Source organism: Rhinichthys klamathensis, unplaced genomic scaffold, assembly GCF_029890125.1.
Source record: "Rhinichthys klamathensis goyatoka isolate OS25496 unplaced genomic scaffold, OSU_Roscu_1.1 h1tg000561l_1, whole genome shotgun sequence".
In the NCBI taxonomy this organism is placed as follows: domain Eukaryota; kingdom Metazoa; phylum Chordata; class Actinopteri; order Cypriniformes; family Leuciscidae; genus Rhinichthys; species Rhinichthys klamathensis.
The window spans coordinates 520,789-538,551 of NW_026607027.1; the positions used below are offsets into that span (position 1 = coordinate 520,789).

General features: G+C 40.5%; 1 protein-coding gene across 2 annotated transcripts; it reads left to right on the forward strand.

The window, feature by feature from the left end:
- The first annotated feature begins 5,087 nt into the window (after positions 1-5,087).
- On the forward strand, positions 5,088-16,980 carry ankrd67 (ankyrin repeat domain 67). Of its 2 annotated transcripts, none has more exons than XM_056239376.1 (5): positions 5,088-5,358; positions 9,534-9,786; positions 12,139-12,691; positions 14,774-15,070; positions 16,777-16,980. In XM_056239376.1, the coding sequence occupies exons 1-5, from the start codon at positions 5,328-5,330 to the stop codon at positions 16,945-16,947; spliced, it is 1,305 nt and encodes a 434-aa protein (XP_056095351.1). In that variant the 5' UTR covers positions 5,088-5,327; the 3' UTR covers positions 16,948-16,980. The 2 variants fall into 2 exon arrangements, with proteins under 2 accessions (XP_056095351.1, XP_056095353.1); XM_056239378.1 differs by having other exon boundaries at positions 5,089-5,290.
- Positions 16,981-17,763: the final 783 nt, after the last annotated feature.

Genomic DNA, 17,763 nt, shown 5'->3' on the forward strand with positions numbered 1-17,763 from the left:
TTGAATGTGAAATCATCAGATACAGTGCAAAACAGGTGTGGTTGGATGGAACTGTGCGCATAGACAACATTGCGTCACACACTGAACCAACTGAGGTCTCGGATCACTGATGTCCTCTCCTAACATGAGACTGACTGCTGGACAACCAAATTAATGAATGTTTAAAACAGCACCTCTTGTGGTTCAGTGTAATAATAATAAATCTTTGCTAGGCAGACATTGCCCCCTTGTGGGTCAGTGTATTTACTTTGATGAAGGTCAATGGAAGAAACAAAACAAACATGAAGTGCTCTTGAAGCGACTCCCCCTATGAGGCCCATAAAAATCAGCCCTTCCTTCACCGCCCAAAACACACCCGACATTAGCACAACATTCAGATTCAGAGCTCAAAGCACAAATAAACTGTAAAGATGATGTCATATTCATGTCAAGAAATTGTTTGTTACACATTTGTATGGTTGCTGATTTACACATGAATTCCACTGAACAAGAGGAAGTCTTAAATAAGGCTTCACTGACATGGAAATGTGAAAACAAATTCACTACAATGTAGTGAATTATTATTTCCAAATTTTTTCCAAAGATTTGACATTTTATCATAATTTGCAAATTGCAAACTATCAGTTCATGAGTGTGATTTTAAATTGAACTTGCCACAAACAACAGGAATTAATTGTATTATAATTTCCTGAAATTAAATTCTACACTGTCACAGGAATTTCATTAGTTCAACGTGTGAAAAGACATGGATAATTACATAATTAATTATGCAAAAATACACAAATGTATTCCCTGATATGTAGAATGTCTAAAGAAGTACAATACTATCAAAACAATTAACAGCCATTTAATTTTGCCATTAAAATTTTACACTTACAGTAATTTTTTGAATTTCATTCTACACTCACCTAAAGGATTATTAGGAACACCATACTAATACTGTGTTTGACCCCCTTTTGCCTTCAGAACTGCCTTAATTCTACGTGGCATTGATTCAACAAGGTGCTGAAAGCATTCTTTAGAAATGTTGGCCTATATTGATAGGATAGCATCTTGCAGTTGATGGAGATTTGTGGGATGCACATCCAGGGCACGAAGCTCCCATTCCACCACATCCCAAAGATGCTCTATTGGGTTGAGATCTGGTGACTGTGGGGGCCATTTTAGTACAGTGAACTCATTGTCATGCTCAAGAAACCAATTTGAAATGATTCAAGCTTTGTGACATGGTGCATTATCCTGCTGGAAGTAGCCATCAGAGGATGGGTACATGGTGGCCATAAAGGGATGGACATGGTCAGAAACAATGCTCAGGTAGGCCGTGGCATTTAAACGATGCCCAATTGGCACTAAGGGGCCTAAAGTGTGCCAAGAAAACATCCCCCACACCATTACACCACCACCACCAGCCTGCACAGTGGTAACAAGGCATGATGGATCCATGTTCTCATTCTGTTTACGCCAAATTCTGACTCTACCATCTGAATGTCTCAACAGAAATCGAGACTCATCAAACCAGGCAACATTTTTCCAATCTTCAACTGCCCAATTTTGGTGAGCTCTTGCAAATTGTAGCCTCTTTTTCCTATTTGTAGTGGAGATGAGTGGTAACCGGTGGGGTCTTCTGCTGTTGTAGCCCATCCGCCTCAAGGTTGTGCCTGTTGTGGCTTCACAAATGCTTTGCTGCATACCTCGGTTGTAACGAGTGGTTATTTCAGTCAAAGTTGCTCTTCTATCAGCTTGAATCAGTCGGCCCATTCTCCTCTGACCTCTAGCATCAACAAGGCATTTTCGCCCACAGGACTGCCGCATACTGGATGTTTTTCCCTTTTCACACCATTCTTTGTAAACCCTAGAAATGGTTGTGCGTAGGGATGGCCCGATACCGATACTGGCATCGGGGATCGGGCCGATACTGTCCTAATATACTCGTACTCGTACTCATAAAAATTCGCCGATACCACGCACCGATACCACGTACATTTTGCAAAACGAAACTGGCCGCCGCGAGTGCTTTGTCGAGGTGAACTGAGGCATAGGAAAGTATAATGTCGGCGGTTTGGGCTCATTTCAAGATAAGGGGTGATGACAGCAAGGCAGACTGTGAGTTATGTTCAGCTAAGGTGTCGAGAGGAGGGAAAGAAAGTACATCGTTTAACACCAGCAATCTAATTAAACATCTGAAGACGCATCATAGATCTGATGGCCGAGCGCGCGCGCGGGCGGTAATGCACTCACTCTGTGTGTGCGGGTTACGGGAGAATAAAACGATTCGCGGGACTCCCGCAAACTAGAAATATCTATGAATAAAACATAAAAACTAAAAGATTTTTATTCATCTCTTGCAGAAAAGCAACAAGAACAACTACAACAAAATAGAAACGATTTACAGGCCAGAGTTTCTATTCATAACATGGTTACAGCGTTGAGCGATGTAGCCAATCACAGACATATGTGTTGATTTCTGGAGCGCAATGGCCAATCAGAAGCATTTAAGATAGACTCCCCTCACCGCTCAAAACGGACTTTTTTGTTCAGTGCTGAATTCTGTATGCTGGCAAATCCTCTAATTATAACAAACAAAGTGTGGATATTATGAAAGATTGATTGTGCAGTCAGCTTCATTGATAATAACAGAGATGTGTGAGATCGCGATGAACTGTCAGCTTTTAGGATTTATTAAGGGAGCGCACTTTGCGTGCATTCAGTCATGCCAGACCATGCACGCAGTAGCCTGCTTGCTTTTATGTTAAATTAACAGTGGTTTGTGTGTTAATACAGGGCTGCCAACTTTTGAGTTCAGCTTAGAGTGAGATTTTGGGGGGCGGGGCTTGGGTTATGGGGGAGGGGCTTATTGAGGGGCGTGGCTTGGTGTGGGGAAAAATACAAACACAAAATCCTTGCATTAACAGAAGTGTATTAAGTATATATTGATTGTCAAAGTATTTGGTATATCTGTACAGAATTTCTTTTGAGATTTACATTACATTTAATTTTAACATTTTAATTGACATTCTGTTCTTAGAAAACAATAATTAACATTAACTACTAGGCATGTCCAGATATTTGTCATCTGGAAATGCTTTTGTACTGTTTTTATGATAAAGTTATGTAAAATAACTGCTCAGTGCTGCAAAACAAACAACTCTGCTATTGCTAACTTAATTCTATATAAACTATATAACAGGCCTATTAATTACCAGCCTAAACTGGATGGAGACAAGGAGCTCACTGTAACTCAAGGTAACTCACTGACCTGCCTGCGTTCACAATTCACACAGTGCAGATGGGAGGGAGAACGGCTGACTACACAGTTTATGGGAATAAATTGTGTATTTCCCTCACAATTGTCACAAAAAACTCACACTGTCTGTCTGGTCTCCAGAGCCTGTCCGAGCCTTTTGGGGGCCCTAAGCAGAATTTGATTTGGGGGCCCCCTCCCACTACGCAAAGTCCCCTGTGCTTGACGATTATTGACACAAATGTCACGCAATAATGATACATTATGAATGAATACAGTAAGGTTATGTATTAATACAAAATAAATAGGCCTACTTAATAAAAAATAGATGCCTACTTAAATAAAAAAGTTTTAACTTTTACTTTACTCTTTTACCAACTCTTTAAAACTTCTTCAAACAAACTGTCTCAAAACATAAAATAAATTATTTGCTAAAATAATGACAAAACTGAGAAATCAGAAATATAATAAGAGCAAGGGTTCAACAATGACAATTATTGTTGAAAACTAAAAATATTATTATTTCTCAACTGTCTCAATACAGTGTAACTGTCCACTGGGTTGTGTTGCGAAAGACACGCAAGCTCGTTTACCTCTCTGCCGTCGTGTGCGCGACTGCGCGTGCGCGATTAGGAGCGCGCCGTTAGGAGCTCAACACAACTGTCTCGCATGCACGCTCGCTCGCTATAGATTACAGGATATTTTAACTAATTTGCGGTAAAACTAGTCGATCACGAATGGCTCAACTGGTAGATCTATAGATAAACTTATCTTTCAGGCATTTGACCGACTGGGTTGACACTTCAGCGTGAGAAATCGGGGGTGTGGCGTGAGAGCGTGAGAATTGGCTCAATTGCGTGAGTCTCACGGTGAATGCGTGAGAGTTGGCAGCCCTGTTAATACATTTATTATTTTACTCATTTTTATTTATTTATAGACTTGTTAAAACAAGCAGAGAAGAAAATAAAAACAGTCTTCTAACCTGTGTTCTAAAATAGTCGTCTTCTTTTCTGGGAGCCTATTACTTTTGTGGTAGAAATATCGGTATCGTACTCGGTATCGGCAAGTACACAAATGTAAATACTCGTACTCGTATCGGTTTGAAAAAAAATGGTATCGGGCCATCCCTAGTTGTGCGTGAACATCCCAGTAACTGAGCAGATTGTAAAATACTCAGACCGGCCCGTCTGGCACCAACAACCATGCCACGCTCAAAATTGCTTAAATCACCCTTCTTTCCCATTCTGACATTCAGTTTGGAGTTCAGGAGATTGTCTTGACCAGGACCACAACCCTAAATGCATTGAAGCAACTGCCATGTGATTGGTTGATTAGAGTATTGCATTAATGAGAAATTGAACAGGTGTTCCTAATAATCCTCTAGGTGAGTGTATATAAATTGTACTTCCTTCAAATCAAATTTAAATTCAATTCAATTCTGCATTCTATTTGCTACCGCCTCTCATTTCTGCATGCATGGACAACCCTAATGGAAACCTAATGGTGTTTTTGAATTTTAACAGAAAAGCACTGAATTTTGATGATAATGATCACATTAAAAAGAGTTGATTTATTGCACATTTCAAATACATTGGTAAATGTATTTGTGTTTAACATAGGATAAAGTAAAAAAAAGAGACAATTACACATATTTTAAATGTAATTGTGCCACAATAACCATCAGGCATGCGCAGTCTCAAACATCTCTCTCTCTCTCTCTCTCTCTCTCTCTCTCTCTCTCTCTCTCTCTCTCTCTCTCTCTCTCTCTCTCTCTCTCTCTCTCTCTCTCTCTCTCTCTCTCTCTCTCTCTCTCTCTCTCTCTCTCTCTCTCTCTCTCTCTCTCTCTGTGTGTGTGTTCTGTGCCATCATACAATAACAGTGCTCTAAAAGCCCATTCTCACCATAGCAACCTCAGATGAACATAAAACACTTGATGAACAATATCAGAGGGGGTGGAAAGACCGGATTTACATGTATGACACCCTGAGAAATCTGTTCAACAGCACAGTGGAGAGAAGCAAGACGTCATGGAGTAACTGGCACTCACAGGTAACTTCTCTGTCTTGTTTCCAGTGAACTGAGTTGGATGGATCTGCAAATTCATACGCTTATCTCTGGTAATGTGTATTTGTTTGACTGCTAATTTGAATCAAGAAATTATGTGAATTTATGGAGTGATAATTGTTTGGGGTGCCAAATACAAGTTTAATAGTCATTACTAAGAAATACGAACTGTTCAAATAATTTCACTGTAAATTCAACAAAATAGCATTATCTCACTTGATTGAATTGTTAATCTTCCTCAGCAGCAGTGTATATGTGCAGTTACGTGTTTTGTAATGATATTTTGCTTTGATAAATAGCAAGGCAGGAGGCAAGGGCAGGAGCCAGTTGTCCGCCCACATAATCCCGAACTCCCACGACATGACAGGCCGTACACGCCTCCAGATCTCCAGTGGCTCACAGCTTGGCTTTGAACACGCACTCACACTGAGGATAACACTAAAAAGTGTCATCTTTTAAAACTACATCTCAATTCACACACACAGCACAATGGCATAATTCTCTGTGAAATGAAAATTCTGTCAACCTTTACTCACCCTCATGTGTTTCCAAAGAATATTCTATAGAATAGATGGACCAAAAAACTTTGTGACTTTGGTCACACTTTAGTTTAGGGTCCAATTCTATTAATTCTATTATTCTTCAATTAACTAACTATTAAAAACGACTTTTGCCTCAATAAACTCCTAATTGTAAGGTAGTTGATAAGTTTAGGTTTCTGGTAGGATTAAGGGATGTAGAATATGGTTATACAGAATAAGGCATTAATATGTGCTTTAATAAACAGCCAATATCCTAGTAATATGCATGCTAAAAAGCAACTTGTTAACAGTGAGAATTAGACCCTAAACTAAAGTGTTACCAAAACTGTTTAGGCGTTTTGTCTTTTCATTTAAACGACAACGGCATTTTAAGGACCTTGAAAACGGAAACTTTTGAAAACTAGTTTCAACGTGCAAATTTTTGAAAACGATACTAAAGCCACTTGAAGACAAGCCTGCAACCTCAGCCAAAAAAGCGTAACACTAACGCTGCGGTACACAGGGAAGGAGACAAGAGGACGTTTTTTTTTAATGGATGTCAATGGATGAGAGGCTTCACCACGCTAAATAAAACCGTTTTTGTGAGGAAATAGCTTAATAAATCGTCAGCCCACCGGCTAATCTTCAACATGTTTGCTCTTAAACATTAGTTTTGGATTGATCTATTTTTAGAATTTACACCGGAAAAAATGCTGTTTTATAAGAGAAGTCACGGACAGGTGAAGTTGCGCGACAGGTATGATTCAGTCTGGCACTTCTCATTCATTTCTGTGGTATCCGCAATCAGTGATTGACTGTCGCACAACTCTGAATGAAATTCAATGACATCGAAGGCTGTAATGTGATTTGTTACCAAGGTATGTGATCCAAGTTAGCCGTTGCGCTTTCTCCAATGGTAAGAGCTGCAGATCCTCTCATCTCGACAATCTCTGGCGATATCGTTATCGTCTCCATGTAAACTACTAAAACGCGAATTTGTTTAAACGGCGACATCATGAGTATTACGTGTTCAGTCTATAGGTGCGTAGTGTTTCTTTACAAAGTGACATCATCAACTACTAGCCTGGCATTCATAACACAGCGTTTTCAATCGTTTTCGTAGATCCGTGTGAACGTGGATTGTTTTGACAACGTTGACGTCTGTACGTAAAAAATGCATTTCTGTTTTTAGTACATCATTTTCGTGTTAACATACCCTACTAATTTAGTAACCCTAACGCATAGAATTATTAACCCTGACACAGCGTTTCCCAAACCCTGTTCCTGAAGGCACACCAAGGGGCCGTTTACACAGAACATGTTTTTCCATTCCACTGCGCTCCATTCCAACAAGCACTACACGGACATGTTTGACTGTTACGTTCGCGTCTCGCATCTTTTGCAGAGTCTCGCTTTTGGTCTTGGAGTGTCTACTAACGATCTAACCAGTTGAATCAGGTGTGATTTGATTAGGAAGAGTATTTGTGTAGTGTTGGTGTGCCTCCAGGAACAGGGTTGGGAAACACTGCCCTAACTAACATTCTTCAAAAAATCCAAGAAAGAAAGTCATACAGGTTTGGACTGACATAAGGGTGAGTAAAGGATGACAGAACTCTGGCAACTTTTATTTAAAGGGTAACTAAACACTAAACCAACTTTTTTTAATTAATGATCTGTAAGACTGGGGCTTTATTAGTGGTGTTCATTGATTCGAGTAACTTTTTTGACATTTGGGTATAAAGTGTTTTAATTCTACAATATATGGTGTGAAAACGTCTCTGAGTGCTGCCCTCTTCAGGTTGAACGCTGGCTACTGCAGTTGAATTTTCCTATTGAATGTTTGCGGTAGTTCGTGACGGTAGCGGTGAGAGCTGACGTAAGCAGGTTTCAGCTTACCACGCCCTTGGTACGAGCTACCACGTCCATGGCAGTATAAAAACCATCTTGTTTCGTCAAAACCACTGTAGCGAGTCAGGAGTTGGAATTGCGAGTATTGAAAACGATCAGGATAGAGTATCCGTTCATCCCCTCTATATCCGCTGGGCTCCGCCCACTTTTCCAGCATTTTTCAAATATTGCCAGTGGGTGGAGTCAGGCTCTGACCAGGGGTTTAGTTACCCTTTAAAACAAACTTATGGCACACATTACTAATGGCTCATACTTCAAATCTGAGTTTGAACAATTTGTTTTAAACTTTGTGCTACAGACATGAATGATGCCTCAGATTGTGCCGCTTGTTGTGGAGAGTTTGACCATTTTCACCTGGTTAACGATAATATAGGCGAAGAAAATACTATAGACTTAAATTGAAAGTGGGACCATTTTTAGAGACTACATATGGCTAGGAGTTGACTCTTTTTACTTGAGCCGGGAAGCAACCGCTCAGAACACCTGTGCAACCACATGATGTGCTAAAAAAAATCACTTAAAGTCCTGGTATTGTCTCCCTAAAACTCATCTTTGATCACCAAAATGACATATTTAAACGTTTTTTCCTGTGAAAAGAAATTCTTGCCTTAAAATAGCTTGAAAGTAACTCTACACCCTTGCTTCATTTAGTACAGAGCCGTTGAACTACTAAATAATTATTTAACGGCTCCGATTTAGTATAGCCTATACGCAGTATCTATAAATATGCAAATTAGCCCCGCCTCCACTATAGTAATAGTAGACTATAGTAATGATGGTATGCTAAGCCCGACTGCATGTTGACGTGATGGTTACAAGGTAGTTTGTGATGTCAGAAACGCAGGCGATTTCAAATCGCCTTTGGTTCACTGGACCTTTAAGGAGAAAACATTCAGCAATGGTTTTGACTTATGAATTTGCACATGGTTTGTCTGAAAGCATATTAAAAACAACACATATACATATAAACAGCATTAAAAACATGTTTTTCACCACATGGGGTCTTTAAAACACCCCGAAACTCCCTAGCATTGTGGCAGCAATTTTGCATATACTCAGATTTTCTTCAGAAAATGTCAAAATCTTGTTGCATTAGCCTATACATGATGCTTAAGAAACAATTGCTCAGTGTACATTTCTAGTTTGAAATGTCATGAAACTGTGTACAGTGCTGGTCAGAATTACTGCCCCCTTGGTAAATATGATCAAAGATGGCTGTAATGATGTAATGATGTACGTGATCTGGAGCATTACACAATGTTTATTAATCAAATCCTAATAATATCACTAAAATGTCTTTCCCTGTTTTGCATCTCCTCTACAAGACAGGCTGCCAGGAAAAATGGAAACCTCTAAAATAGTAATTGCAGCCACTGTTACCATGACAACTGTGTCTCTAGATAGAATTACAGCAGAACTACAGATCAGAAGACTCTGTGAAAACATTCACTGGAAGATCAATGTAAAATTTTTGGATCCATAGAGACAATGACTTTATCGGTTACGCAACCGCTCCAGTGATTTACTCAAACTTGAAATCTATCACACTTTAGATGTAGGTCAGAAACGGTCCAATTTAGTGATGTAACAAAACTGGCTGAGAATCTTCTAACTGCTGTAAACTTTTACCACCCCCTGGTGGAATTAGTGTAGTAAGCCAGAAACTAATCTGTACAACTCTCCATATTCTTTTAGTTCAGTATAATAATTCAAATCAGTAAAGTCTTACTAACAACCAATGAAAATAAAAGGAATATGTGATAAAGCCTGTAACTTTGCACCATGACCTTTCTCCACAGGCTACCCTCCTGCCATGGCCCACGCAGGCCCAGAGGTGCACTGGAGATGGTTGGAGCTCCATGACTCTGTGTCCATGGTGTCTGTGGAGAGGAAGTTCCGGACAGCTGCGGGAACAAGACAGTGGAGGATCCACCGACGACCCAAACCCAGGCACTCTCTCTTGGATGAGCGCAGGCTGCACTATGCCGCTTGGCAGGGTTGTCTGGAGCAAGTCAGGGCCATGCTGGGACATGGGGTGCCTGCTAACTGCCAGTTAGTGAGCTATAAACTTAAGCGAACAATTCATCCAGAATTTTCAATTCTGCCATTATCTTCTCTCCCAAATGTCATTCCAAATGTTATTTTTGGCTACACTTTTAACCTGGTAAATTATAGATATATTGTCGATTTTTTAATGGCAGCAACTATCTGCAAGTGGTATTTACACTAGGTGTAAATAGCGATATATGCTATTTACACAAATTGAAAATAGCAGTACTTTCTTTGCACTAATGTAGCCTCTCCAGTTTGCACAAAGTGGAACGCTATAACCCGGGCCTGTCCGCATGGGATCCGTCACTCTAACAAGGAGGCTAAAGACCGCAGTCTCTAGTGTCAGTCACTAGAGCGCTTCTTGAGAGTGAGGTTTACACGCATAGCTCTCACTGGCCTATGTTTGTTACACTAAGTGTAAATAGTTGTTAGTTGCTATTCATAAATAGGCTACTATTTGCACCTCAGTGTTCACTCTGATGAACTGGGATTAAGATCCATGTGCAGTTTATTGAACAACAGCAGAGTCAGTGTAGCCTACTTACAGGCGCTGGTCAAATCACAGCGAATAACAATCGTGGTCATAACAGGCAGAGGGTCAGCCAGGGCAGGCAGCAGACAGACAAATACAATATCCAGATGATCAAGGCGGGGTCAAAAGACAGGCAGCAAGAGTCATGATAATGAAATCATTATTATAAATGCAAGATTTCGAATCCGAAATCGCCCCCTATACCCTCAAATAGGGTATTATTTGAGGGCAAAGTCATTTGTAATGGTGTCGGAAACCATAGTGAACATTATCGAGTGTACTCTTTCTATCCCACATTGCACCACAATAACGAGTGTAAGCCGATGTACGCTCAACGGCTGTCCGAATTCGTTCACTCGTTTTCATTCACCTCTTCAAGGGATCTGTATTAGTTGACTAACGTCAGAGACTATTTATATAGAGACATGCCACTTCATCAATCCTTAATACAACTATATAGGGAAAACCCGTAACGCCAAAGATGGCGGTTGTATGCACAAGTCCCGCCCCTACCGCTGGAAAGCCAATCGTCTGCTTTTAACAGTCAAGCCGGGAAACATTTAAGCCTATCGTCTGGTTCCACTGACGCATGCGCACAGTTGAGGTTTGCGACAGCGCAAAATACGTTACTGTTTGAAAAGGCGGCAGATTTGATATGCAGTGTATGTGTGAGTTGTGTAAATATCAGACATCAGAAGTCTCCCGCAGATTGATAGCGGCTCCCTGATGCCCGCAAATTAGTTCAAATCTCCCGGATTCTAGAGCGAGCGAGCAAGAGCTCGCACATACTGTGCTTCAAACTGTGTAGCACGCGCACGACAGAGGGAGAGAACCCTTGCGCATGCGTAGTAAAAGTATAATCTGTGGGGAAAAAGGCCTTTTAAACCTTATTTTGGGGCAAAGTCATCAAACTTTTTTAGCGATTTTTATCATAATTTACTGCTGTTTCTATACATGCAGTTTTTATGTCCCGGTGACCAGTGAAACTGCAGTTCTGACTCTCTGCCCATTCATTTAGAAAGGAGCCTGGTCTTGTTAGTCCGAAATAGCTGCCCGGAGGCGTTGCCAAGATGGCGGCCGAGTGGCATGACTTGCCTAAAAGGACTTTGCTAACGTATAGGGAATAGTGATTGAGGGTTTAGGGGGTGATTTCGGATTCAGCCAAGACTTCTCATTAAGCCTAGCGTGCTCAGTGCTTAACAGGTGTGTGTGCAGTCAGTCCAGGTGAGTTCTAGGATTTGTAGTCCAATTGCTAATATTCAGGTGCGAGAGACCTCCTGTGAGAGACGAGGGGATTTTCGTAGGTAGCGTTTGTGAGAATTTAATAAAACAGCATGCAATATAACAGCATATTCAGTGTATATGATTATATTTATTAAAATTATAGATGGATGCTGCCTTATTGGGGCATTACTTGTCCCTGTCCCCAAAGCCCTCACCTACACTTTTGCAATTTTGTCTGGCTAAATCAGACAATGGTGGGGGGAGTTAGTGTAAATAGCCTCTGTCAGCAAAGCAAGCTATTTGCGCTTGGTGTAACTAGACGCTATGTTGTTTAATTAATCTTATTTTTTAACAATAAAAGCTATCTATTCCATGTTTTTGTCCTAACAAGCCATGACACAACAATCACAGTATTTGTGGTATAATGTTTTTTTTTTAATTTTCACTTTCCATATATCCCTTTTAAATTAGTATTATTACAGTGTCAGATGTTAATAACATAAGGTAACAGGTTAAAAATAGTAACGTCTAATGCCATGCAAAAGAGTGTTGAGTTAATCCCAAAATAAATACACAGTACCATTTTGTACTTCCAGGGACCCGCATGGTTGGACAGCTGTCCACCACGCCTCTTTCAAGGGTCATCTCATGCTGATCAAGTTCCTGTTGCAAACTGGCCAGGTGGAGGTAAATAGCCAAGACTTCTTCAACTGCACTCCCCTGCACCGCTCTTGCAGCGGAGGAAACCCCGAGACCACAGCCTTTCTCCTCCAGAAGGGGGCATCACATTCAGAAAGGTCCTGCTCTGGCCAGACGCCCCTTCACCTGGCTGCAGCCAGCGGATACCTGTGCACGGCACGGGTTTTGCTCCAGCACTTGGCCTCACCGAACGCCCAGGACTTTCACAAGTGGACACCCTTGCATTGGGCGATTTTTGGAGGCTGGGGGGACGTGGCGGAGCTTCTGCTAGATAATGGGGCAGATGTGGAGGGAGGAAAAGGTGTGGGCATGAGCCCTCTGCAGCTGGCAGTGTTGACAGGGAATGAGGCGGGGGTGAGACTGCTGTTGCACCGAGGCGCAGATGCCAATATGAGGGGTCCTAATGGGCGCACAGCCATGCACCTTTGTGCCTACTCTGGAGACAAGAAGGTGATTGACTATGGGTTTGAAGTCGCCATTAAATGAAATCCACCCTATCTATTTTCTAAAAGGATGCTATAGACCTTATTTTAAAAAATCTATCCATGTATGTTTTATTTTTAAGAATGTTTTGACCTCATAATGTGTCCTATTTACACCTGGTGTTTCAGTGATACGTTTTCAGCCAAAACTCATTACCGTTTACACTTAAATGCGTCTCCTGTGACCACTTGTGTTCTGATTTAGTCTAGACCTTCCTCTCTTCTTTCGTCATACTCTACATCACTTTCACATGAGTGCACCGCACAAATATTATTGAATGAATGAATGAAGCCATTACGCTGCTTACAAGCAAGCTGGGAAGGAAGAAAATGGAAAGGATATGAATGATAATGTGTTTTGGCCAACAACATAGCGAAGTTGGAATCTATTGTTTTGGTGCAGAATTTTAATTTTAAGTGAACTATTCCTTTAACATTGTCCACCATCATTTTGACAAAAACACATTTTAATGCCAGGTGTAAACAGGTCTAAAAATTCAAAAATGGCTCTTCTGGAGACAAATCCCAGACTTCTCTAATCGTTTAGTCCACTTAAACCCCGCCTCTGCAAGTTTGTGTTCATTTGCCTCTAATTTTGAGTGCCCACATCTTAAAATCCAATCAACAACCGATGCATAGAACCAAATCCTGCACTACATCTTTTTTAAACTTTGAAACTATACCAGCATTTACCCCTGGTTTCACAGGCAAGGTTTAAGCCAGTCCCAGACTAAAATGCATGTTTAGGCTGTTTAAACTGAAAGCAACTTGCACTGACATATCTTAAAGTGGATCAAAACCTTTCATCAAAGTTTTTTGGAACAATACCTGTTCTTGTCTTAGGACAACTTTGATTAACTTTTTTGATCTTTAGTTTTTTACAAACCTTTTCCAGAGTACAATATCTATCAGATGGTCAGTGGACTGATTGTGGGTAGTGCCGACTTTAGTTAATAAGCTTTTTCAATTAAATATTGCCAATTTTTATTAATTTAATGAAGTTACAGACATATACAACTGAAATTACCTCCCTTCCCAAAACATTGTTGGGGAAAACATCAAATCTACCAACTGTTTTCACATTTTTCTTTGAAAAATTATGTTTTATTAACAAAGTTCAGGAGGAGCACATCCAGATAATCTACCCAACCGGCATTAGAAGAGGCTTAAATATAGATTCGACTGACTTCTGTTTCATGAACGTTTTTCCAACATCTCTCCTCTACCCCAACTTCTCACTTTTGTTTATTCCTATCCCAGCCAGGGATGGGGTGGGGGGTGGGAGTGGTAGAGGTGTTCTGTGTTCGGGCCAAATTCTGAGCTCGGAGCCCTCTGCTCGGACAGCACACCAAATACGCATAATATATACTATATCCGACTATATTCAAATCAAATTCAAATTCAAAAAAGCTTTATTGTCTATCCCCACAGGGGGGTAGAAAATTGTCTTTAGACAAGGGCTCAACAAACAGTACAATACAAAAGACAACCACACTATTTAAGACACGCCTCCCCCCTCCTCCCCTCCCCTCCCCTCCGCTCCCCTATTTCCTATTTAAAATATCAATGGCATATGTAAGTGTAATCTTGAACTAAAGACTGTAAAATAAGTTTTCTGTTTGGAAAATTGGCAAGTTGGACTCTGTTTTAAAAGCTATTTAAATAAAAGTAGCAGTGTAACAGTTACTGTATAACAGGAGTGATGAAATAATGTTATGCTATCCAATGTTATCTCATGTGATCATTGAGTGATAAATGTTCTCGCTAAAAAACTGAAGTGTCCTATAAACACCTAAATGCATTTGTTTCCAATAATCCCTATTACTGGAGCAAAACTTGCATTGCCAAGACTGTGAATTCAAGGTCTCGCTGCCCTTTTGGCAGAATGCTTTCAGAGTCACGCCAACCGCGTGCAGTGAAACAGATGGCATATGTGTGGGTGAAGGGCAGTGTACAGTTCCTGTCTGCTTAGCACCATTTGATCTTTCTTTCACTCTCTACTTTCCATCCTCTTCTGTCACTTCTAACCGTATCTTCTCCTTCCCCATAGATCCTTCAGCAGCTGTTAACAGGAGGGGCCAAGGTTGATGTCAGGGATGGAGATGTGGCGTCTCCGCTGCATCTGGCTGCCCGCAGTGGCTCCAGGGCTGTAGTGCACTTGTTGATTCTGAACGGAGCAGGACTTGAGGACAGGGACAACCTCAAAATGACACCACTGCACTACTCAGCACTCAGGGATAATGTTGAGGCTGCCAAACTGTTGCTGCATTACGGGGCAGATGTGAATGCTGTGGAGAGGCTCGGACAGACACCTTTGCACCTGGCCTCAGAGAGGGGTCACTGCAAGGTGTGTTGATTCTCTCTCTCTCTCTCTCTCTCTCTCTTTCTATATATAATCAGAGAAGCAGAAGAGTAAAAGTCTCTGTTTGCTCTCCATTTATTATGGTCTCAAGAAGAAACAATTTAGGGCCTACTTACACTTGGTTACTTCATGCATTTTCTCTGATAGCTATCAGTTTGTGAAAAGACCAGCGCTGCGTTATCCTATTTCCATACTATATAGTAGGTGAAAAACTGTATGTGAGCTGAGTAGTAAGGCCGAATTCATAGTGTTCATAAAACAGGTGAAAGTACCAGGATGACTTACTACTTCCGGCGAGATTCTGAAGTGCACATTCGATGGACACTTTACTATCCCATGAGGCCACGGGAGAGGATTTATGAATGGAGGTGAAGCAACGCAACTGAGGCCGTGAGTTACATACATGGTGGATGTACGTCCCAATTTTATTCATACTATGCGCATTCATACTATATAGAATGTATTTTTTAAAGTCCCCATGTAATCAATAATTTTATCCCTTAAATCTCATCTTTGATCAGCAAAATTACATATTTAAAAAATGTTTCCTTGAAAAAAAATTCTTCATGCCTTAAAATAAGCTTCAAGCTTTCACCCTTGCCTCATTTAGTATACGCAGTATCTATAAATATGCAAATTAGCCCCGCCTCCACTCACTCGCACCTTTTTTAAACATTTTAAAAACACCACATATAAACAACATTAAAAGCTGGATTTTCACCACAGGGGGACTTTGACGGTCACAAAGTAAGTTTGAATTTCAGTATTCAGTGTTACAGTATGTGATTTTGGATGCAGCACAGTTGTAAATGCCCACAAAATGCTTTCGAGACAGATTTAAAACCAATCACTCAAACCACTTCAGGAGGCTCCTGGTTGTAACATGGAAGAGGCGAGGAAGGCAGGCAGAGGTGTGGAACTAAGTACAGGTAATAACAAAAGAACCAAGGAACACAAAGGGCAGGAGTAAGAAAACAGGAAACCAAAATACAAGTACACACAAGAATTCTGAAATATGAGAAACAACTGACAAAGTAAACAGCAAACACTATGGCTTATGCACACAGGGAAAACTAGATATCAAGACACAGGTGCAAATGATGAGGGAGTAACGAGTGGAACCAAAAGGACTACAAGACTAGAAACAAGAAATAAACCTAAAAACTAAATATAAAAGTCCAAATGAGACATGATACCGGTAGTCAAATATGACAGCACTACTGCAACATACATTGCCAGAGATAATAGTTGAGCATCTTTTTTTAACAAGCAGACGCGCAAACTGCCACAACTGAAATTCAACATACTGCATCTCATCTGAAAACTCAACTCAACACAGTCAATTCCATTTAAAAAGCCCGTGCTGACGCATCTTGAAATAAGCTGATAATAAATTTTAGCGCATATGATATGCAGCATATCTGTTGCTTTTAGTGGCATGAACTCCGTTGAATTAAAATGTCATATTTCGGATTTATATCTGTTTTGCGGAGACACATTTATGTGGCCGTAAATAAAACAATTTTAACAAATCAGATAGCTATCTGATCAGTGAAAATGCATTAACTGAAAAGTTGCTCATCTGTGATTTCGCTTTCCTATGGGATGTTCTGCTCTTTGTATTATATAAATGTCTTTATGAATGTTTACCTGTCTTTACTTTCTCAGAACACTTGTGATTCAATCCACAGGTCTTCAAGGTTCTGCTAGACAAAGGTGCTGATCCTGCTGTAAGGAGCAGCTGGAGAGAGACAGCAGAGGACGTTGCAAGAACACACAATATGATAGGCATCGTCCAGCTTCTTCAGCAACACCAGACTGTCAGGATGAGCGATCGAGTTCAGGACGGTGTGCAGAGATAGAAGAAAAAACAGTGAATTAAGGCCTGATCACACAGAGGGGTTGGGTTTCACAGACAAGGCCTAAACCTCCCAGACTAAAAGCAGCTTGAACTGACATATCATCAAATATGTCATATATCCATTGTTTTGTCTCAAGATACACAGCAGTAATATTTTTTTTCTAAGGCACGTTCATAAAAGCTACTTAAATATCCTAATTGAACTAATGCCTAATCCTGCTTAAGCCCTCTCTGTGAAACCAGGCCATAAATAATCTTTCCAATTCCACACCAGAACTATAACGATACTGAGGAACAAATTTCAACAATTTGAAAACATTTTTTTTTTTTTTTTTTTTTAGCTGATGAACGATACAAATGATTGTGGCTCTGAAGTCTTGGGATTGTAGTTTTTATAGTCTACTTTTAGCTTTTTACTTCTGCCGATTGTATTTAGGCTTCAAAATGCATAAAAGTTGTGTTTATTTGTGAAGATTATCACGATGAAGAAAAGTAAGAATGATAAACGTTTGTCAGTCACAGAGCTTATTCTGAGTTATCCAGAATAATCCAGAGTTATATATTATGCAATAATCCATCCTATTGGGATTTTGTTGAGGGAACCAGGGTGATGCAGACTTGGTGATGGTTGGCCTACAAAAATATGTCATCCTGCAGCACTCTATTGACAGCCAATCAGAATCCACCTGAGCTCGAGCATTTAAAGCGGCAGACGGCATAACTGCAGGGTGAGCGTGATTTCGCCAAGTATACCACATGTTCCTCGATCAACATCATTGTTGATCCTGGAACAACTTTCCAATCAACCAATCAGATT